Source organism: Pleurodeles waltl, chromosome 9 (assembly GCF_031143425.1).
Source record: "Pleurodeles waltl isolate 20211129_DDA chromosome 9, aPleWal1.hap1.20221129, whole genome shotgun sequence".
Taxonomy (NCBI): Eukaryota; Metazoa; Chordata; class Amphibia; order Caudata; family Salamandridae; genus Pleurodeles; species Pleurodeles waltl.
This window is the reverse complement of record NC_090448.1, coordinates 60,010,087-60,026,310: the sequence shown is the minus strand read 5'-3', so window position 1 is coordinate 60,026,310 and position 16,224 is coordinate 60,010,087. Positions and strand designations below refer to the sequence as shown.

At 41.8% G+C, this 16,224-nt stretch overlaps 1 protein-coding gene across 2 annotated transcripts in view; it reads left to right on the top strand.

Moving 5' to 3' along the window:
• Positions 1-16,224, top strand: part of UROC1 (urocanate hydratase 1) — a 168,941-nt gene that overhangs the window by 109,731 nt on the left and 42,986 nt on the right. Inside the window, exons 16-19 of one of the 2 annotated variants that reach the window (XM_069206286.1) lie at positions 3,714-3,812; positions 9,560-9,659; positions 10,700-10,781; positions 16,027-16,138. In XM_069206286.1, the coding sequence (XP_069062387.1) occupies positions 3,714-3,812; positions 9,560-9,659; positions 10,700-10,781; position 16,027 (282 nt within the window). In that variant the 3' untranslated portion in view covers positions 16,028-16,138. Of the gene's footprint in view, positions 1-3,713; positions 3,813-9,559; positions 9,660-10,699; positions 10,782-16,026; positions 16,139-16,224 lie in introns of those variants that run through there. The other variant, XM_069206285.1, reaches the window with a different exon arrangement.

Genomic DNA, 16,224 nt, shown 5'->3' with positions numbered 1-16,224 from the left:
GACATTTTCATAATCTCAGAGTAAATATGAGTGACATTTCAACGAGTATGAGTGACACGTTCTTGCGAGCAAAAATAAAGCAATTAGGATGATGGAAACATATTAGGGGTTACTGGAAGCGTTGCGCATTAAACCTATAATAATGTTGAATGTGTTTTTCATTCAGAGAGACAGAACCCCAATATGCTCCATAATGTGATCACCTTCGGGTCTCTAAGTGGGATAAAATAAGGAAGGTGATGCAAAACATTTGCACAAAGCAGAACCTAAACCAGGTATATAGGGTAGAATTTCAAAAATATAGTTCACTGTGCCCCTAAATATCTTGGAACTGTAAAAATGGTCAATTCAGAACTAATTATTCACAAAAATGTTACTCTAAGTGATTTACAGAGCTGCCAGGTTTTTACTTTGTGTGTGACATTGTACCCACTCCTCCTTTCCTTCATCTTGCCCTCACCTGCGTTCCGTTCCTCTACCCTACCTGTCTTTTCTCTCTCACTCTCCACCAATCTCGCACTCTTTTTGTATCCCTCTTCCCTTAACACCTCTCACCCTACACCGTTTCCCTCTAACTCCTTCTCTAACTCTTCTCCTCCCTCTTGAGCCCTCAATCCTTTTTGCTTCCTCGTCACTGCCGCTCGCCCCCGGGGTCGGACTGGCCGGCAGGGCAATCAGACAGTGCCCGACGGGCTGGTCGGACATGTCACTGTTTGGGCTGTTGTTGAATATTTGCGGGCCTGTTTTATGATCTGCTCAGCCCATTGTTCTCTTTTATTATGCTACTTGAGCCTCCAGCAGTGGAGGCTCGCGGGAGGGAAAAGGGGCGGCAAGTTGGTGGTTGGGGGGGGTTTAAGAACGACCAAATAATGTAAAATATATATATATATATACACACACACACACACCTTACGTGTCTTGTAGCTCTGATCTGCTCCTTGGTCCTCCACTGCAGGCAAAGACTCCCAGCCTGCCCTGCATCCAATCCGAACATTGCTTTCATGCTGCTCGCAGCATGAAAGCAGCGTTGGGTTTCGATGGAGTGCCCAGCCAGGGCACTCAGAGGCTGAGTGAGAGCCTCTGTCTGCTGTCTCCAACCAGGCAACACAGTGCTGGGTTGGAGAGAGCCTAGTGTTCATGTGTGTTTGGCCGGCCTGAGACAGCTGACCAAACGTACATGCGCACTGAGGGGGAGTGCTGTGCACTTCCCCTGTCCCTGTCATCGCCTGAGGACCCGCCCCTTTTACAAGAAAGCAATAATAAACAAAGCTTATAATAATTTTCATGTAAAGGTTTTGCAGCTGCTGCTTCTGATGGGTGGGGTGATGCTCCTGGACTTCAGCTTATGTATGTGGTATGCAATGGTATCAGTAGAATTGGCACTGACCAGAGAGCATTTTGTGAGCCAGTTGTGTTAAATGGTGCTGTTTTTTTAAGTGTTGCATACTGGGGCACCACAATACACAGAGCAGCGCCTCCTGCCTTCCCTCCTATGACTTTTCCTGCATTGAGCAGTTTACTGGAGGTCTCAGCAGAGAAGGCGGAATGTTCTATGGTGCATGACAGGAAACAATATACATGCAGATCTCAGTTCCAGATGGGCATCTCTCCCTCTGAGCTCCAGCATCTGGCTTGTTGCAATAGTGTATAGTGGAGTGGCATATAATGGAGAGGTGTAGACTGAGGTGGCATATAGTGGCGTGGGGTATAGTGTAATAACATACAGTTGACTGCTGTACATTGAAGTGGGGCCCAATCAAATAGCATATAATGAAGTGGTGTAGAGTGGAATGCCATACACCGGGGTGGCGTATAGTGGACTAACGTCCAGTGAAGTGGTGTACTGTGGAGTGATTTAGGCTGGTGTGGGGTACAGTGGCATTTCATACAGTGTAATAGCGTAGAGTGGATGCTCGTACAGTGGAGAGGAGTAGAGTGAAATTGTGTACAGTGAAGTGCCTACAGTGTTGTGGCATGCAGATTTATGTGAAATTTAGCAGCAATGTAGATTATGGTGTGCAGAGTAGAACAAAACAGTGAATTGCACTACCTTACATTTCTCTAGATTTACCAATCAACGTAGGGCCACGCACGGTGGCCTTGCATTCCTTTGTAAATCTGACTGAAGTATTGTATTGACCATGCAACACCATGAGTGACGCAAGGGTACTACAATCCCATAATACAACTAGGCCTTAGTTATATTTTGGACCATGGTATACTGTGATAACGTTGCAGTACACCATGGCACATGGCGATGACAAGCTAGTATATATTTGGGTAATGGCTGTGTTTTGAGAATGAATAGGCAACCATATCGTTTTTACTACACTTTTACTACACTTTGGCTGTGTTCAATATTAGGCCCTTACATATAGGTAAGTAATATTACCATTTTATTCAAGTGGTAATGGGTAGGGATATTTAGTTATATTTTTTTAGATATTTTAAATAACTGTACAGCCAGGTGGCAAAAGTATTGAGGTTAAAAAAATACTTACCCTACTTACCTGCAGTACCCAAAAAGCATCATCCCTGCACCATAATGTACAATCCTGCAAAATGTTATGTAAATCCATTCAGCCATTTTTGTGCTACATCAGACACAATAGCCTATGGAATTTTTTTTGTTAGAAAACATGTTTTGGGACCCCTTTTATCTTTGCATTACCTTAACGATTCCCTACAAAAAAATTACATAATCTCAAACTGTAGAAAATGCTATATATATGGAAAGTTTTGTGATTTGTCAAATGGGTAGACATTTTTTAGGGAGGTAATATATGAGGAATTCCTATCTTTGGGAATACAAACTCTAACTCCAGAGTGGCGATCAGATTTAATGTCATGTCTTTCTTTTTATCTATTGTATTTGTTAAGTAATGGTTTACATTATCATGTGATCATAAATGTATTTTTTAGTTGTTCATGCAGTAAATCACAAACTTTGCACATGCAGTCTAGTTTATTTTTTGGGCTTCCTTGACACTTTTAGTAGGATAGTGCTACAAGATATCACAAAGTTGAAAACTTAACATTTACTTATTCTACTTTCCTGCAGTCCTCCACAGTCATCTGCAGCCCCTAATATGTAACAGTGCAAAGTTCATAAATATCCAGCTTACAATTTCTGCTCTACAGAAAATGCATTGGATTTGCAGCCTGTTTTGGGAGCTCCCTTTTGTCCTTGACCAAATGCCATGGATCTTTCAGTCCTCTCAAAAATGAAACTGGGGCAGAAGGTCTGCAAAGTTCCTTGCACATTTGCCAAACAGGCGCGAAGTTAAAGGGACAAAAAAACGAAAATCTGGTCCCCTAACTATCACTGCAGAGTGGCTACCGCCACTTTGTAACACTCATTCAAGCACACTCACTCTCTCTTTCCCACTCACTCACTCTCTCACACTTTACAACTATGCTTGTTCTTGAAATCTGTGAAGATGTGGATATTGCGACAATAAATCTTTTAATGCCATTTTTTTTACAACATTTTTTGTTTTTTACACAGAACTTTTGCCCAAAACAGAAAATGTTGATATATTTTCCTTGGTTCCCTCCAGGGTAATCAACAGACCCGAAGTACCTATAGAATTCCAAACACATCACTAAAAATCAATTTATCACAGAGATTTGATAGATAGACATTGTTACAGATGAACATTTTTAAAGGGCTGTGACTAACATATTATCAATTTTTTGTTTGAATTCACCAGGTTGTTGGTTCGCAGGCCCGTATTCTCTATTCTGATCAGAAAGGTCGAGTGTGCATTGCTGTAGCTATTAACCGGGCGGTTGCTGATGGTCGACTGAAGGTAAGATGGGGATTGTATTCACATTTCTCATTGGCTGGGCCAGTTTTTTTTTTTTTCTTTATACAGGACACAGTTGGGTTGGACATTATTGGGGTAAATACTGAAGGATCTGACAGGTGACGAAAATCCATATTGTTATACTTAGTTTTCTGATCTACATACAAAAAGGATAACATTCTTTGTATTGTGAAACACCTGGTAGTCATTCTTCACTTCCTAATAAAGATGTAAAATATAATCTACAGAGTGTTATATATGTGACCTAACTGCTTGAGCTGTCACCTTTGAAACCTGTGGACCCAGGTTCGAATCCCAGACACACCACTAGACTTGAACATTGTGTGAATCTGGCAAAATTACTTAATATCGCTGTACCTAAATGTGTATAAAATGTATTTGTGTAACCCTGTCTTGATTTACTTGAATTTGTAAATGGTCTCCAGCCACCTCACATAATGTACAGAGCTCAGCTGTATCATTGCTAGGTTTGTGCGATATACATATCAATACATACATTCTAGAGGAAATGTGCCCTTTCTGCAGGGTCACCACGGATATTCTGCCTGTTGCTGGACCTTCTATTGTTTTCTGGCTGTAGAATTCTGTGCACTTTACCACTGCTAACCAGGGTTAAAGTACCTAATCTCCCTCTTTCAACATGGTGAAATTGTCAAATTCCCAATAGGCATATGTAATTTACGTATAATATCCTGTAATTTGGCCAAAGCGAGCCCAGGGCCCGGAACTTAAATGTGACTAGTATACTACAGATCTCTTTGTGGGACACTACAATGCAGTGACACGCAAACATAACTGCAAATTAGTAGGTTTGCCTGTATGTTTACTAGCTCATTTAGACACGCCTGGGAAGGATACAGGGTCCCATGTTATTCTAAGTTGTCTCATACAAGAATAGGAGCGACCCGTGGACCACAGTAGAGCAAATTACTAATAATTACTCAACAGTGTGCAGAGAGGATTCAATATTAGTGAAATTATAGATATTTAGCAGATACTATAAGTGACAAACACAATGTGTAAAGAAAATGTATAAGAAGCAAGGCCATCACTGTGAGAAAATGCCCGTGTTTGTGTGGTTACCTCCATTTTTTTTTTTTTTTTTTTTTAACTTCTTTTTACACTCTGCACATGGGCGCACTGCTGTCCAGTGCCCAGCGCTTATGATTTGACCCCTAAAACATGTACAAATGGCCACTTATGGATTGGCATATTTAAATGTCCTATAAGGCTAGAGTATATAGTGTAGAATAAACCATTGGCATGGAAATCTAAATGTCACCTGCGGACTGCAGCACTTACTGTGCCATCGTTTAGTGTGACAGGGCAAACATGAGTTCAGTCCTACCACTGTAGCCTGGCTGCAGTTTAAACCTGCTGCCCGCCTTGTCAAAATAACCCTTTTGACAGAGGAAAAAACCTTCCTTTTAGATATTAATGTAGCCCACAAGGTAGAGTGTGTGGTAGTTGACATGGAAAAATGCAATATTACCCTATGCCTGAACTGACAAACCCCAAAAACCTATTATCACCGTTGAAGGCTCAAGCTGTCGTGCGCAACAATTAGTGTACAGATTAAACTATTAATTCTGCTAATTCAGGTTTCCGGCAAACTAGAAGAAAAATTCAAGCGCATTTTTTTGTATTTGTTCAAAGACTAAGTCAATGGTGAAGTTAAATTTTTTTATACCTTTATAAGAAAAGTAACTGTTAAAAAAAACTACTTTTTATCTACATGGAGCTCCTGGAGGCTGATTTGCATTTGCGGTGAAGCAGCTGCCCAGCCTGCACTTAAACGTACTTTAATGAGGTGTGAAATCGTCTGCTAGAGAGCAGAAAAACAGCCTGGGTGCGGGGAGTGTTTTCCACTGGCAGGAACACCAGTTAGGGTGGATCCAGGAACTTCATCAACTTGAAATGGGCCTGTCCTGACACAAGTAGATGTAAGGTGAAACCTGGAGAGGGCAAACCTTTTTAGGGCTAAGGGTGGGGGTGTTGGGTTAGTTTTTTTTGGCAGGAAGCAGGTTTTTTGGGGTCTCGGGCCGGTTTGGAGGTAGTTTTATGGGTGGGGCAGTTTTACGGCTCAGGATGGGAGGTTGGGTTAGTTTCCTGGGCAGAGTGTGGGGTTTTAGGGCTCTGGGCGAGGTGGTCGTGGTAGTTGTAATTGTTCTAGCAGGGCTTTAGGGCTCAGGACAGGGGGGCAAGAGGCAGTTTTTAGGGGTAGGGACAGTTTTAGGGCTCAGGGCTGTGGTCGGGGTAGTTTTAAGAAGGGCTGGGGTCGGGGTGGATTGGAGGGCTTGGGGTATCAGGTGTTAGGGCGCAGGGTGGGGGGGGGAAATTTACCAAACATGCTTTTACAACACTATTTGTTGTAAAGGCATGCATCGAAAAGGCATGGGTGGTAAAGACTCAGTCATTATTCAGACCCCGTTGTTAAGGCATGTGTGGGTGTGTCATACAACCCTCTGTGAGGGTGTCACTCCTTCAAGGACTCCTTGAATAACGCACACCAATGATTAGGCTGGGCTTCTTTTATACCAGTGCCCCACCCAAAATGGCCGCCTCGCTACCTTTGCGCTAGAGGTTCTGGGACTCTTAGTCCCCCAAAACAAAATATGCTCCACAGATTGCCTGCCGCAATCCATCTTTAATGATGCACAACCAGAGGAGTACTAAGCCATGGATTGTTACATATAGATGCCCATATCGACACCTAATAAGGATCAAGACCAGACACGGCTAGTGTCGCAGAAAAGACAACGATGTTGGGAGGATAACACGGCGTCAGCAGACCCTGACAAATCGTTTCCCATTTTGGAAATAAGGTGCACTGTGCGATTGTTTACAGTAAGGCAAATAGGAACTGCTGCAAAGGTGGTTTGAGTTTCCCCTGAGAACTTTACCCCATTGGTTAGGGAGGAGCCCAAAATCATCCCTACTGACTAGCTAGTGCCAGCCATAAATGTGGCACCACAAGTCACCATCATCTGTACACTTTCTGGACCTGTGGAAGAACATAAGGACTGCACCTGCTGTCTGAGACCTATAGGTCGGGACCTGCACCCTCTTGTACCCAGGAGAAAGAAGTGGACTCCAAAGATCAGTTGGCTGACCCCTGTGTGGCTACAGGGACTTAAGCTGCAAGAGGCCTTTCCCCTGAAGTACCCATCTGACCAGCCAATACTGGGCAGGAAATGGTCTCCCCTGTGGCCTTTTCTGGAATGAGTCTTGATCATAAGTGATGACCCTGTGGTCCAGTGACCCTTGGTTTTGTCTAACTAAACTTCCCCTAAAGTATCTGAAAAGCTCTGGGACTTCAAAATAAATAAATTCTGACTACCAATTACCAGAGGACTGAAGTCAACTACCTGAGCTAACCGAGGCAAAACTTTTCTGGGCTGAAGAAATGGGCTTCTCCAGCTTGGAGCATCTCTACAGGAGAAAAAACATTTCAGTAGGCTCTTTGCAAGATGGTGTCCGGCCTTTTGGAACCCATCATTGAATACTGCATGTAGCCTTGCCTTGCTAGAGGATTTCATATTCAATTTCAGGCACCAAGTCCCAACCAAGGTAGAATGTCTGACCAGGATGGACCTGCTTGGTGTAGCCAACCCACACTCCAGTCGGCCTGAAATTGTGCCTAGGTCCTGGACAACTGCAACCATAGATTATTATTGCAGCTTTACTATTTCTTAACCTTAAATCTTCTAAAATTCATATGTTTGCTCAGTGGATTTTTGTCGTTATGTGTAACAATTAGGAAGAAATGTATTTATATGAAGAGTGGTCAATAAATTCTAAACATGTGCTTGGACTATAAAGTGGACGTGATGCTAATAGGCCTGAAAAAGTGATCACACATGAAAAAGAAAACGGTGAAAGAGTATCTAAAATTCAATATGGAGAACACTCCTAGTCAATAATTTTCAGAAAAAATATATGTATATTGGTCTGTGGGCAAGATCCATGAATGTCCTTTTTTTTTTTTTTTTGCATGGCTGTCGACAGTGTTTCAACCCTATGTGAATAAACGAGTCATCATAAGAGCAAGGGACTATTTCTCTGAGTAAAGGTAGCATACTGTCACAAAATGAGGAAGAACAAAGAAGTAATCAAAACGAGACTCAAACAAAAAAATGAATGCACAAATACATTGCGGCCATGTTGAAAATAAATACTTTAAATTGAAAACTGGCAGCAAATACCTACTGAAAGAATACGCATTTGCAATGGAACAGGTCTCGCAATTGTTTGAGTTAGAGCTATTTGCAGATTCAGAACTGGACTTTTCTTGCCACATAAACTGGCCAACCCTGCCTCATAATTTCATCTTTTCCTGCCATATAATTCCAGTGGCCCAGCATATAACGAACGCATTGCCGTTTACATTTTACTATATCTGTAGTTAAAAATGAAAATGTTGCCATTTAGCATCCTAATTTAAATCAGCCATGCTAATTCCAATAGAGTACCACTTTCACCAACCCACCATCAGAGTTGCTGGCTGGCTAACACAGTTCCCCAAAAAAGACAGAAGGCAGCCACAGAGGAGAAATCGACTAGAAGGATCACCCAAACATATCAAGAGTGCTAAACAGTCACAGTGTAATAAGGATGTTAAGTTGGCCTGAATCCTGGTCATAATTGTAATAAGGAGAGATTATTAAAACATATACAATTATCATATAAACCTTCATCAGAAATAACCTTTTGGCATTAGACTTTAATGCTCAAAACACCCCCTAGAGGGCATCATAACAAAAATATCATTTGTAAGAAACATGGCCGTGTAACCATATTGTTTGCCCCTAGCGGGTATAACACCAAGAAAAAAAACTGGAAAAAATAATGCAGTGTAACCATATGCTTAGCCCCGAGATGGCATTTTTAGGGTTAGCAGGCCTACTGCAATGATATTACAAACAAGGGCTTTAAAACAAAACTTCTCCCAGCGGTAAAAGTTCTAGCCATGAGAAAGCTCAAGACACTGAATGGTGGGAGGGGTTATTATTTTGGGGTCCCTACTAACCTAGTGTAGGGACCCAGAGATTATGTAGATAGAAAGAGCCCACTGTTGTGAACTGTTCGGCGGTGGTCCCATTGTCCTAGGGCACCACATGCTGAGTTATGACTTAAAAAAGAGAAATTGAATCGCAAAGTAAAACAAATGGTGTTAAGTGGGAGTGAACACTCGTAGTAAAGTGGTAAACTGAAGAAAAACTATTGTGTACACCAGGAAAGGAGGGCAAAACATTGTATAGACCCATGTGCTGAGTATGGGAGTATACATGTAAGTAAAAAAGTGGATTAAATGACTTAAATTTCTGCCCACTCTAGTGAGTCTGGTTTAGAAATGCAAGTCTAGTGTCTTGAGTTCTGCCTTATTTTTATCATCCTTCTTGGGTTTGGCAGAGTGTTATGAGAGATATATTATCACAGCAGTGAAAAGCATTACAAAAAGCGTTAGCTGTGGACGTTACACCTCTGAATGTCTGCACAACAGAAATATCCACAAAAAAGATTGATCGACATCTTAAAAGAATATGAAAGTTGGTTAGAAAATTGAGTCCTGTGACCTTCATAAATGTTCATCTTGGAGCATCCTAAACCGTATTTTCATACGTTTGATTCTGCCTGCTGGTGTTCAGTTCACATCTCAGATCTGAATAGATTTGATTAAAGGTGGCATGTCCATGTGGCATATTTACCTCGAGTTCTTTCTATGGCAGGCTCCGGTGGTGATTAGCAGAGATCATCATGACGTGAGTGGGACCGACAGCCCCTACAGAGAGACATCAAACATCTATGATGGATCAGCCTTCTGTGCAGGTCAGACAAAGCTCTTCATTCTTCTTGTGCAATGGGTTGGCCGAAGGAGGGTGAGTGACGCTTACGGAAATATGGATTTACCCTTCTTGTCTTCTGTATAAAAGCATGAGTTCTTAACTTAATTGTACAGCAGAAGGAAGTAGATGCTTGGGCATGTTGAAGAAGCTGGGGCAAAAATACATGATTTGAATTCCACTAAATGAGCGACCTCTACCACCAAGTTGTGAGCATGGAGTTTTACTCTCCTGAAAAATGTTAAATGGGGCCTTACGAAACTTTATAAAGTACACTTACTCAAGAAATTACCTAATAGTCACCACTTTTACTGCCGGTCCTAAAAAGAAGGCTAGGACATTTTCAAATTCCTTTAGTGTCTGACACAAAACCGGGCATGGCTGTCAGTGTCGTTAACTCGATAGAGACACACATTGGCTAAACAGGAGAAACCAATTCAATGATCAGCCTTGGTGCTGTACACTGGCCTAAGCTCTTGAGGCTAAAAATAGGACTTCAGTGTTCAGGCGTTTTTGCCAAGTAAAGTGGTCCCAAGCATCCAGCAACACGCCAAGCAGTATTGGGACCCTACCCACAGGTAGCACACATCTAGGCCTGGTTGCAGGCATCATAATAGCATGTTGGTCCATGCAGTGTCAGAGTGTCTCCACCACCGTCAGTGCGTGCTGAAGCGGTTGACAACGGAGGAATCCCTAGCCGTGGAAACTCTTGTGGTTCAGAAGAAAGTGTCGAGCCCAAATCTAGAAGCTCACATAGCCCTTTTCAAACTCTACGGAGAAAGTTGCATCAGATCCTTACTGAAGCCTTCCATTCGTTTTGCTTGTGAGCGGTGGGAGGGAGATCACAAGAATTTCCACTGTTTCCATTGTGGTTTCCTCCTCATCTTCTTTTGCCCCTAACCCTTCCTTTTTCACAATAGTACCCGTGCTGTGCGTGACTTGCACCCACTACTTGCTTGTGATTAAAACCAAGTTAAAAAACATATGGAGCCATCATTTTCTGTTTTCCCTGTGCTTGCTCTCTAGATATGGCGGTGCAGAACTTTGTGGGTGATGCATTTCGAGGAGCCACGTGGGTCGCTTTACACAATGGCGGAGGTGTGGGCTGGTGAGAACCATTTTGTTTGTTTGATCAATTGAATGATATCATTTATTTGCCATCGTTAAACTTCCCTGTGCCACTTATACACCTTTTAATGAAGTCGGCACTCTTAGGGATGCAACAACAAAATGCACGTTTTATGAATAGTCAGTGAAAAAAATGCAATCAATCATGGAGAAACTGAGCTATGAGTTTAAAACTGGTACTGGTCGATTTCCAGGCTCGACGAGGGATGTCAAAATTGATGCTTGTGTGTCTGCCCTTTAAGGAGATACCAGGCTGGGACCTCGTGCTCCTGTTTAATCTTTTTTTTTCTTTCTTTTTAAGCAATTGTTTTAACGAGTATTATATCCTTCATTTAAATAATAACCATAATGCTTGGATACTGGTTAACATTTACAGCTGACAAAAAAAATAAACCTCATTATTATTCAGGCCATACCAGCAGTTCTCCAATTATTGAAGGTTGGCTCAATTTCGGATAATAATGACCTTTCAGGATGAGTCGAAGTTGCCACACAAACTTGTCATTATGTCCCACTAAACACCACCTTTGTGTGTTGGGGGGTGCTATTTCTGCAAGCCAAAACGTGCTGAAAAGCATTTTTAACTAGTAATTTGTTTTCATTGGTGGGTAGCTGCAGATTTTATTTTCTGCAGAGCAGAACACATCTGATAGAAGAGACAGAGTCTTCAGTTCATTGTCTGTCACAGTCAAGACATCTTAACCGTATGGGACTGTAAGTAATTCATATGTTGTGCTCCATTGTTGGGAAAATTATTGAATTTAGTACCATTGTACATGTAGTTCAAGGAATCTTAACCAGCTTTGTATAATAGGTTACATTTTCAGAAGGGGGGAGAGGGGGGAGGAGCACATAACAGAAGAAAGCTTACACTGGCCAGTGTCAGCCGGCCAAACAGTACTGAAAGAAACCTTAAACAAGCATAGATAAATGTTTTTCATTTCACACTTGGGTCTAGATCTTTTTTTATTTAAAATACTTTACGCGTAACTAACTACCTACCAGCCTATTCTTTTATAGTAAAAAGGTGTTAAAAATTTAGCAGGCCAGTTCATAATAATTTTAAAAAGACATGTATGTATCACCTGAACAGCTAGCTATTAATTGCAGGATGTTTGTAATCTTGAAGAAACCCTCTTCACAACTCGTGGTCTCACTGCAAAGTGAAGGAAGATTGTCGTGGCGGTTACCACTAAGCGGGGGTGGCGAGGCGGGGGGGGAATTAAAAAAAAAAAAAAAAAAAAAAAAAAAAAAACACTTAGCTGGTTGATCGGGGGACAGCTTTGTATCTGTCCTCGTCCCAAGCAACCTCGTCCTCTTCCTGCACTCCCTCCACCCAATCACAACGCTGCTGACACCTGCATGACAGCAGCGTTGTGATTGGTGTGAGTGCCTTGTTTGGTGCTCAAACAGGGAGTGGGACCCTGTCCACTTTCTCCTCCCAGCTCTGCAGGACAGCCGGGCGGAGAAATACAAAGTGCACATGTCTGTTTGGCCAGCCCAACACGGCAGGTCAAACGGACATGCACACTTATGGTGCACATACCACACCTCCTCACCCCTCCCCCCCCCCCCCCCCCCCCCCCCAAACTCAACCCCCTGCCTAGCCTGGCTCCAGATAAAAATAAAACGATAATAATGTTCCGTTGTTGTTTTATTTTTTCCTTTCCCCACAGGCAATGGGGCGACGCTCCTGCTGCTAGAAGGTTGTATGTATAATTGATGTAAAACCAACTTTAAAAAACAAATTGACGACCTACTTTAATCAAACAAGTTTCCATGAGTTTTTCACCATGAATGGCATTCACCAGGTAGATGAAATAAGCCTTATAAATGTCATTCTTAGTGAAAATTCCAAAATACAGTTTGCTTTTCAACAGTTTAATTTCTTCCATTTTGCCACCAAATCTTAACTTTTTCTTTTCTGTTTTGTGGGGTGGTTTCCAACTGTTTCTCACCCCCTACAACCCCTCCTCCTGTTTCCTGATTGTTAAACCCCCTCTACTTAAATCCCACACTTCTGTGTCTTTCCCTTTTTATGGTCTGGCCAGGCAATTATGTGAAAATCACCAGGAAGAGGGGCTTTGGCTCTAACCACATGTCTGGAGCGACGAGTACTTGGTTTGACTGGGCTTCCACAAAAAAGTGCTTGCCCTCCCCACAGCTGTGATCATTTTGTTTATTTATCTAGCTGTCTGAGCTTGAACTTTCAGGAGTACAAACATTGTAATGCTATTACTGTGTCTTAGCTAACTAGATAATTCATGGATTCTTTCTCTGACAGCAGCACAGATGGGAGGAGGGCAGTTATTAATATACATAGATTTTTAGGTGTGGTTTAATAGTGCAACTGTCACCTGACCTTTTAATCTACACCAATATTATTCTACAGTTATTTGCTTCTGCACAAATACATCTCCATTCCTATTCTATCTACTTGTAATTTTTCACATTACCATACAACATTCCTTTCAAGCCAGATGTGTTTGCATTGACAATGCTTATTTTTATTTTTACAACTGGGCTCCCACACACTTCTCCCCTTATTCCACCATTACTATTTTTTTAGAATTTAACATTGCGTTTATCCGCCACCTCAGCCCTCTCTGCCCCTTCACTGCTACCGTACCCTTCCCAATTTCCCCCCTTGCATTTGTTTGTGCCCCACTGATCCCCTCCCTCTTTTTTCCCTACACACGATTGTGTGCTTAACGTGTTTTCATCTATTGTGGCAGTCTTCTGATCCTCCCACGCCGTTGTCTTTTTCGTTTATTGGTTGCAGTAGACATAGATCAAAGACTAAATCGACCTAAAAAATGTTTTTGTTTCCCTACACTCTGTCCCCATTTACAAGATCAAGAAAACATGTACTCTTTCATTTAATATTTTAAGAACTGTAAGAAATGTGTACATTATTTTCTTTATAATACCTTCAGCATTCAACCTGTGTTCCCGAATGTGGGTTTTTTTCCGGACGGATTGTTGGAAATTACCCTTTTTGCAGGGTTATCCCCAAACCTTTCGCCTTCTTCCTTCAATTTTTTCTGATTTGTTTTTGCTGCTTTATTATCTCTGCGCACTTTACCACTGCTGATCAGTGCTAAAGTGCAAGTGTTCCTTATGTAAATTGTATTGGTGATTGGTTTATCCATGACTGGCATATTTGATTTACTGGTAAGCCCCTATTAAAGTGCACCAGAGGTGCCCAGGGCCTGTAAATCAAATGCTACTAGTCTGCCTGCAGCACTGATTGTGCCACCCACAGGAGTAGCCATGTGAACATGTCTCAGACCTGCCACTGCTGTGTCTGTGTGGGCAGTTTTAAACTGCCAATTCGACCTGGGAAGTGTACCCATTTGCCAGTCCCAAACCTTCCCTTTTACTACATTGAAGGCACCACTAATGTAGGCCCTAGATAGTCCCATGGGCAGGGTGCAGTGTATTTAGAAGGTCGGACATGTACTGGTGTGTTTTACATGTCCTAACAGTGAAATACTGCCAAATTCGTTTTTCACTGTTGCAAGGCTTATTGCTCTCGTAGGTTAACATGGGGGCTGCCTTTAAATAACAAGTGCAGTCTCCCTTTGGGAGCAGATGGAGATAGGGAGTTTGGAGTCTCTGAACTCACAATTTAAAAAACACATCTTTTTGTAAAGTTGTTTTTTAAATTCTGTTTGAAAATGCCACTTTTAGAAAGTGGGCATTTTCTCGCTTAAACCATTCTGCACCTCTGCCTGCTTTTGTATTCTACATCTGGGGGAGAGGTTAGCGGGTCCCTACAAGCATTATGTACTCAGAACAAAAGCCCTCACTCACCATTTGGTGACATGCTTCATCATTGGGCTTATCTTCCCGTCAGACCGGCACTGCAGTGCCTGATGGGCCCCTCAAGGGGGCTCTTTGCCGGAGATCTTCTAGAAATTATTGCCAATGGTGAGTGAAAGAATGTGGGATTGGTAGAAAAGCTGTTAAAATTGACTAGGGGGGTCCAGCGGACCAACCTTTATTATGAAGACTTAGCTCCTGTCAAGGTTAAAAACACAGATGGTGGGGGAAGCTAGGTACAATGACCCAATTCCCTTCCAAGTATGTCTAGTTGTGTGTCATGTACCCCAACTCTAGTGACTGACTTAGGTCAAGTGTTGGTAATTCCTACACTGCCTGTCAAAAACTAGTCAACATGTTTCTCGTTCTAGTCATAAGGATCTAGTCGCGATTCGTCAGGACCTATAAGTAAACAACCTAATCCTCACTGTCATGTAGAAACCTACCATATGGTTAATTGTTGATATGGTAATCTAAGTAGGAGCCCTCCTTGTATCAGAAGGATGGGCCAATGGGGATAACACCTGGTTTGCGTTGTTCAACAAATATATTAATTAGTTGCTGGAACACCGCCCTCCGGTACACCTACCCCAGCTCCGCGCTCCCCAAACATGGATCTTCTAAATTTTGGTGGAAATGGGCATTGCTCAGTTTTGCAATTCCCTAAAATTGAATTTTTCTCATCCTGGTTTCTCTGGGTGTGTCCTGCGAGGAAAGAGGTGATCCACTTGAGTGTGTTGTTGAATGCTGATGTTGTGGAGTCTTTTGATAAGGATGTGGTGGGAGACGCTGTCTGTTTATACATGAAGAGTAATATTAGAGTACTATTAGCAGAATGTGAAGTTTTGCAAAGTTTTATCCAAATCTTATCCCATAAAGAAATAGAGAAAGAAGTTTGCAAATCAGTTTCCCTTTGTTACTCCAGGGAAGTTTTCTGTCTGGACTTAGGTGAGAAGGTAAGATGTGTATATATTTTGAAGGCTGAGGGGAAAGTTGGTAGTCATTAGAGGAGAGGTTATAGGTGTTGAAAAGTCATAGAGGAGAGGGAATTATGCGATTTATTAAAATTAAATATCGCTTTGGCTTGAGAGACAGACCACTGAATGATTGTGTATTAACTGGTGAATCCATAACAAACCTTTTTCTTGCTGTGAATATACATCTGTTATTAATTTGAATGAGTTTATTGTACCAAATGGAAGATTGTAGAAACTGGTTCATAGTGGAGAGACTAGAAATGAAAATTGGCTGTAATCTACAAGCGAGATGGATTAGTTTCTGGGGTATAGAGATTTTTATAATAATCAGTGAACTCCTCTAAAATGTCTTTCTTTAGTTACTGGGATTTTGCCATTACGTACAGTTGTTTCAATTTTAACCTGTTCTTTTTCTACTTTCAGATAATTTGCTAGGAGGTTGCCTGCTTCAGTTTCCCCCCCATTAATATTTAGCACTTGATCTAAGGAGATGATAAGCAGCAGTGTCCGTGGAGATTTTGTTGAACTCAAATTTAGCTTTAACTAATTTATCTAGACATGACTTGGATTTGAATGTAAAAAAGATTTGTTCTAATAATGTAATATTACATAAAGTCTAAG